The sequence below is a fragment of the Hippocampus comes genome, unplaced genomic scaffold, assembly GCF_001891065.2.
Source record: "Hippocampus comes isolate QL1 unplaced genomic scaffold, H_comes_QL1_v1.1 scaffold85, whole genome shotgun sequence".
Lineage (NCBI taxonomy): Eukaryota > Metazoa > Chordata > Actinopteri > Syngnathiformes > Syngnathidae > Hippocampus > Hippocampus comes.
Genome location: NW_017805540.1, coordinates 5,892,426 through 5,899,933, shown reverse-complemented (window position 1 = coordinate 5,899,933; position 7,508 = coordinate 5,892,426). Strand labels below are relative to the sequence as shown.

General features: G+C 38.0%; 1 protein-coding gene across 3 annotated transcripts in view; it reads right to left on the bottom strand.

The window, feature by feature from the left end:
• The window catches only part of LOC109521293 (phospholipid phosphatase-related protein type 4-like), a 67,702-nt gene that overhangs the window by 48,288 nt on the left and 11,906 nt on the right, over window positions 1–7,508 (bottom strand). For 2 of the 3 annotated variants that reach the window (XM_019879076.1, XM_019879078.1), the window contains 2 exons: window positions 6,720–6,905; window positions 1,111–1,240 (listed from right to left, as the gene is read on the bottom strand). In XM_019879076.1, the coding sequence (XP_019734635.1) occupies window positions 1,111–1,240; window positions 6,720–6,905 (316 nt within the window). The remainder of the gene's footprint in view (window positions 1–1,110; window positions 1,241–6,719; window positions 6,906–7,508) is intronic. The other variant, XM_019879077.1, reaches the window with a different exon arrangement.

Genomic DNA, 7,508 nt, shown 5'->3' with positions numbered 1-7,508 from the left:
CTAACACCCAAAAATGCAATCTGATTTATTCCATCCGTTGCCAAGAAAGTGAGTGCAAGGAACATTACATTGGAGAAACCAAACAAACACTCAAGAAAAGACTTTATCAACACAAATGGAAAAACAATGATAACAAAAGTGCAGTATACGCACACTTAAAAGAAACAAACCACACAATTGAAGATGAACAAGTAAAAATCCTAGGAACAGAAAAGAGATGGTTTGAAAGGGGGGTAAAAGAAGCGATTTTTGTTAAAAAATTTTCACCCTCTCTGAACCGTGAAGGAGGTATCAGATTTAACCTGTCTCCTATTTACAATAACTTGTTGACCAGTAAGGGACATAGACATGCTGATCAGGCTAACTGAAAGTAGCTATTCAGCCTTAGCCCAAACAATAGGCTTAATCAAGACCCAATGATAGGGAATTTAGAAACCAATGGGCCTCTAATAAACCAATAGGGGCGTGACTAACCATCCCCACCCAGTCCTCAAACAGGCCACGCTCAGCTTTTTAGCGCAGAGCAACTTCCCGGAGTCTTCACGGAGACTTCAGGGTTGTCTACCGCTGACGAAGCTTCTGTGAGAGAAGCGAAACGTCCTTTTTTGCGTTTTTTTTGTTTTTTTTTGTTTTTTGTTTTTTACCCACAGGTACAGATGACGACTGACAGAACCCTTTCTACGATGGAACTTTCCTGTACGACTGAGAGCCTCCACAAGCATCAACTGACACTTAGAAACTCAGGCTTTTTCACAAATTTTAATGATATCCTATATTTTGATATATGCTATAGGTGGTTAGAATTGTTTTGGAACATACTTACATTGTATAATTTACAGTATTAAGATGTCAGGTTTTGGATGGGTGTGATACTGGTTTGTTTCTCACCCTGGTCCAAAGAATGCCCAATGACTTTGTGTGAATGCTCAGACAAATGGAAAATGCGAAGGAACATTGCTTCTGATTTCGGAATAGATTCCCAGGTACCATGAATTTGAACAGAACCAGTTCAAATGTGAAAGGTACCCATCCTTACTATCATTTATCTGTATCCTATGGTTCATTGTAGGAATTGAAAACAGGCATATAGTATACTGCTGTGTTCCTCACCAATGAAGCGAACAACTCTGCGAATGTAGGAGTTGAAATTACATCCAGCAGCAGTGATGTTTGATTCCGTCTGCATAGTCGAGGACCTCCTGGATAGATAGCAGAAGAGAACAGCCTCTCCTATGAGAATCTAAACAAAAGGAAGAACAAGTAAAGTAGTTTGTGCAATGTTTCACTGGAGATCTCAATTTCATGTATTGCATCCAGATTACAATAACCATTTATGACTGCGCTAATGTCACAGAAACTAGTCGGTTCTGTCCATTTGTGACAAAAGCTGCACCAAACTGCGGAACATACAAAGTAGAATGAAAATTGAATGCCGACTAACAGCCATCCATCCTTTTTCAACACTGATTATCCTATATATGGTTGCAGACTCCTGGAGACACTGAAATGACTAAAATTGTAACGTGTTACAAGACTCTAAAATGGTCATCCAACATTAATGAAAAAAAAAAAGGCACTGGATTTTAAAGTGCCAAGCTACACACTTAAAAATTATTAAATGTTTTATCCAGGTGGCACAGTGGATGACTGGTTAGCACATCAGCCCCATAGTGCAGAGATGAAGGGTTCAAATCCAGGCTCCAGCCTTCTTGTGTGGAGTTTGCATGTTCTCCCCATGCCTGCGGGGGTTTTCTCTGGGTACTCCAGTTTCCTCCCACATTCCAAACGTATGTATGTTAGGTTAATCAGACACTGAATTCGCTCTAGGGGAAAGTGTGAGCGCGGATGGTTGTTCGTTTCTGTGTGCCCTGCGATTGGCTTGCAACCAGTTCATGGGTGTCCAAAGACAGCTGGGAAAGGCTACAGCACACCCGCGACTCTCATGAGGATAAGCGGCTCAGACAATGGATGGACGGACAGATGGATGGATGGATGGATGTTATACCCATTTTGGGCTATTTTTTAGCTCGGTCAAAACCTCCATCCAAGATGGGTTGTTCGATCTACTCAACCGATGGGTTTTGAGATGTTTTACCTATTATGGGTTATTTATACTTGGAATTGAATGAGAAAATCGGTTGTTTGCTTCCAGTCACATCGGCAAAATTCCACGCAGTTATTGTGTGAATACTTTTAAATCCATACTACAACCGTTGCTTTTTCCCAATACCTTTTATTAAGGTCTTCTCAACATTTATCATTGTTTTTAATTCTAACTTAGTGACCTATTTTTATTTACTGACATTATTTGTGATTGTTTTAAAACTTTTCTGTTAATGTGTTGAAATGTTCTCATTGTTCGTTCTGTTTGTAACTTTGGTAAACTACTTTTTTCTTTTTCTGCTTTTTTTCTGAATGCCATTAACCGTTCTGTTAGTAAATTATTTTCGGTGTTGTTGATGCTTGTGTGAAGCACACTGTGTTGCCTTGTGTATGAAATGTGCTATATAAATAAAGCCATGGCAAACTGAAAAACTGAAATATTCACACCTTGCAAGCTCCGTGAGGGCACAAACCCCTGGAAGAACTTTTCCTCTTGCCGTGGTAAATGAATGATTTTGTGCACACAATGTATATACCGTAATTCACATTGTCTGTGTTTCGTTATCTATTGAAATAGTATTTTACCTTCTCAAGGCTTTTTGGTAAATGTGACTTACAATTATAGCTAGCCATTTAGCTGTTAGCATTGTAACACACACTGAAACAGCTACAGCTTTTCAGTATTTTTCTTGGTCATTCACCCAATCAATAAATGAAACAATGGCCGTGTTCATGTTTGAGCTTGCCAGCTAGCTAGGGGGTTTGGGTCAAAGGTTACCAGCTAATGTGCTAGCCACTTAGTTATCTTGCCTGTTATCCAGGTAATTTGTCAATTTCAGGATAATTCAAGGTACTGTACATAGTTTCCTAACATTAGGTTAGCACAATTTGCATGTATGTGAAGTGGACACCAATGTGCGTGTGTGTGGGTTAGTAGAAACCTCGTGTATGCCAGTTATCACATAAACATAAGTGTAAATAAACATAAAAGTACATTTGTTAGGTCCGGCACAAATAGATTTTGGTGACACCTGTGCACCTTCGCTGTGAGTTTTTGGTTTTGTTGTAGTTGGCTACAGAATGATAAAATCACAGGTATGCCATTCCATCACTTTTTTTCTTCTATGACTTCCCACAAATGAAGTTGAGGAACTTGCACTGAGACAGCTGCCTGCGTTTCTTCCACCAACGAAGTCTATCAAGATGGCTGCAAAACAAATTAGACACACCTTTCAAGAAGGCAACTTAGCCTACGACCACAATAGCATGTAAGGCTTCCAGGATTTTTTCTGAGATTCAGGCCTGGGGAGCGAACATTGCAAGGTTCTTCTCCTTCTCCTCACAGAATCTGATTTTTGAGACAAAAACTCGCCAAACTTTGGACCTGGCAAACAAGTTGATTATTTCTGTAGAAATTATTATTATTATTTTTGTTATTATTGCCATATACTGTATATTCACATTTTGAAGGACCTAAATATGAACGAAATCTCAACAGGTTTTGGACACACATTGGGCCCGGTGAAAATTTTTATATTTTAAAGCTTTACAATGAAATGTACATTTGAACTGGGGCACAGGTGTCAAACTCAAGGCCTGGAGGCCAGATCTGGCCCGCCACATCATTTTATGTGACCCACGAAAGCAAATCAAACATGTCAACTTCCATGATGATTGCTAAATTATTTACCGAAATTTCAACTTCTCATATGTAAATAAGCGAGATATTGTAAGCATGTTCTTGTGACCAATCCCCCCATTCCACGAACTTAAACAATCGTTGAATACACCATTATTGTTGACTTCATTATATGTTTTCACAGTCTACTAAAATGAATTTGATACCCCTGAACTAGGGCTACTAAAATTGGGAGGCATATGTAGCACCATCAGACCTACAAAAAAGGTTACGTTAGTTATACCCGAAAATGGACAGAAACATTTTAGCACATCTACAGGGGTCATACTTTTTCCCCCCCGGAAACGGTTAACCCCATTAATTTCAAACTTGGGTTTTGGCATCTCAACAACTGGGTTAACAACAGGGAAAAAAAACGTTTTAGACATACTTTGTTAAGAGGGTGGGGCATCAAATTTTATTTTTAAAAATTCCGACCTCACAAAGCATTCCTGGTTGTACATTTCATATATACATGTACAAAAATTGGGAGGCACATGTAATGGCCCACAATATACAGTAAAAAAAAGAAAAAAGAAAAAGTATTTTGATGCCATATGGTAAATGTAACTGAAAGTCCACTATTTTGATTTACTTTGGAATTTGTCGCCCTTTTTGGGAGCTTTTATGGAGGTCATCTTTTAACAAACTACTAGAGAATGTATCTGACTGTCTTCAAACTTGATCTATTTTTAAGATGAAAAGTTTTTGCAACCTTTTTATTTTGTAACACGCTGTTGCTATGGCGATGAACCATTTGTGAAGAAAAATTATGTTTTTGAGGATCTAAAGCTGGGCGAACACTCCTGAAACTTTGCCCACACATCAGAGCTGGCATTAAAATTATATTTTCAAGATTTATTTATTTAGCACAGGGTGCATTATAAAGCTTTTTTTTTTTTTTTTTACTAAGCATCCCTGGTTCTACCTTTCATCGAGATCTGTGAAAATATGGAAACCTATAGAACAGCCCAAGACCTTTAAAAAAAGTCTTTTGGAGCTATATTCTTGAGGACCAAGTTTGGATGTCCCTGGTCTAAACCTAGATGAAACCTGTTGTAAACTTTTCACACACATCAGGCCGAGCAAAAACACAGAGAGAGCTATTGTGCAGATTCTTAAAAATGGCTCAGTAATGCTCACTATAAATTTTCATCTCGATCTCCGAATATTGGGAGACATATGTAAGTGCCCAAGACCGACAAAAAAGTCTTTCAGAGTCATACCCTAAACCTGAAAGGAAGGCCACCATTTTGATTTTACTTGGTATTTGGCACAATTTTTGGCCTTATTTTCAAGTGATTCAAATGATCAGCTCATCCGCAAGCTCTGTCGAGGCCTGAAACGATCATGAACAATTGAATCGGTGTGTTGGGCTAGGGAAGGATCTAAAACAGGCAGGATATGGCTCTTGAGGAACTGGAGTTCCCCACCCCTGCTTTTCAATATTGCTCCGTTTCCCCATCAATACCTACAAATGGGCCGTCGGCGGAACACTGTAACCTACTCCTTTTTTTCAGCTGGCACAGGCAGGCGAATAATGGTGGATGCATGTTACCTGTTATCATGGACAATAATTCAAAATACCGTCATGTACTTTTAAAATAAATTAGAGTACATGCAGTGTAAAATTACAACACCATTCATTGTTATGCTATGGTAATATACTGAAGGAATATTACACTCTAATTCAAAGTATTGTGCTGTGCAGTTAAAATAAATTACATTTGGTGCATTGTAAAATATTTTACTGTGAAATTCTTTCCAACATGAATCTGAATTTTACATTTGAAGACAGTAAAAGCGCCGCCAAACAATCATCAATGCGTTGGCTATCAAGAGAACCCTAATAATGTTGATACCGAAGACTAATTTGTGCATCCAACAACAGTGCAGCGCTATTTAATATATAAACAATATTTTATTATTTCTGACATGATAGTGTTTCCATCGAACCTGGTTATCACTTGAAGTTGTCGGAGATTTACGCAGGCAGGTCGCCAAATCGTGGGTAGAGTAGGTGTGTCGCTGGTATTATGTAAATTATTCTGGGTCATCACAGTCTTACGCAGCTCACAAAAAAAAAAGACTTGTAATTTCACACATGAAGGTTGGCAGGCAGTCCAGAGATCCAAATATTTACATATTGGTAAATCGAAAAGTCAGTTTTTTTTCATCCGATGCTTTTTATACATCTCCATATATTTCTATGGTATAACTGTAATTCTGATATTTGTGTGTATTTGCATTAAAATTGTATTTCTTAGTCTGTGCTCTGCAAATAGGCCGTGTGGAAGAAACATATTAATCTAAACTAATTTTTAAAGGCAATTAGTTAAATTCGTGTTTCTGAGACGTCACCTAATCATGCCGGCTGACAAGAACACATCATAGTGGATGATAGAAGATAAAATACAGATATAAGAAATGATCAAGACACCATTGTGGTTAAAATACAGTGCCTTTTACAAACACAAACATGTTCTAAATAGTCGGTCACTTTTTCGCCAATGAAGCATTAAGATGCCACTGAATCGGTTCGGCTTGTATCATTCTAAATGAACCATTACGGTCTTTTAAAAGAATCGGGAGCCACGAATCATGATATAACTCTAGTTGTTGTTAAAACTAATTTTACATCCCTGTTTAGACTAAGAGGAAGTCAGAGTAGTAAGAGAGAACAGTGAGAGCACGCAAACTCCACACGAAAGGCACAAACAACACAGAAATCCAAAAACTGACTTGCTGTGAAGCATCAGTGCAAAAAAAAAGCCATATTTCATTATTTAACGACAAAAATCAATTAACTTAAAACATATTTTTTATAGCTCAAATGTCACAACAAATATAGAGAATGGGTAGATAACAAAAGCTATCAATCAATTAAAAATGAGCTAAGCAGGTAAATGCAGTGACTAGAGAAGTATATTCTACTCACAGTCGCAGTGGGAATGGCAAATGCCAAGCCGAAGAGCAGAGGCAGAGGACAAACTTCTTTTTGGGGTATGATGTAGGGCAGAGAAAGACTTTTGTCATTACAGCTGTACCCAGAATGCACTGGCTGGAAAATGTCTGTTAGCTCCAGGAAATAGAGACTGATGACCGATAGGGCTAGAATTGGTAGCTACAAAAAAGACAAACACAAAAAAAAACATAAAAAACAAATTCATTAAATGATATAAAATGTAACATATACAACTCACAATAATTAGGGATACTCGACTTTTAGGTTAAATTTCAGAATGGATCTAAAATGCACGTTTGTCGATAAACTTAGTTTGAACCTCTCTCAACTTTTACATGTCCATCTTTTCAATGATTGAGCACAACTTGCTCTTCTATAAAATTCTCTAAATGTGCGAGTGTTTAATCCATTAATTGGTCAATAAATTTCCTGGTTCGATTAGAATTAGTGTTTAAACAGTCACTTCATCGTGCTGTTCATCAGATGACATTAAGAGACAAGACGAAGCCAAACATTGAACAACAGTACCTTGCCAAATGCTATGCTTCATACAGGAGGTTCTCAGAGTGTCAGAGTGAAGTTGTCAGGTGTGCTGCCTCTCAGCATCCTAAAAAGAAGTCTTGCGCGTGTGTGTGTGTGTGTGTGTGTGTGTGTGTGTGTGTGTGTGTGTGTGTGTGTGTGTGTTCTTGTTATTGTAAAAAAAAAAACTACTTGGGGTGCATTATCGCCCACACACACACACACACACATTTATATATACAT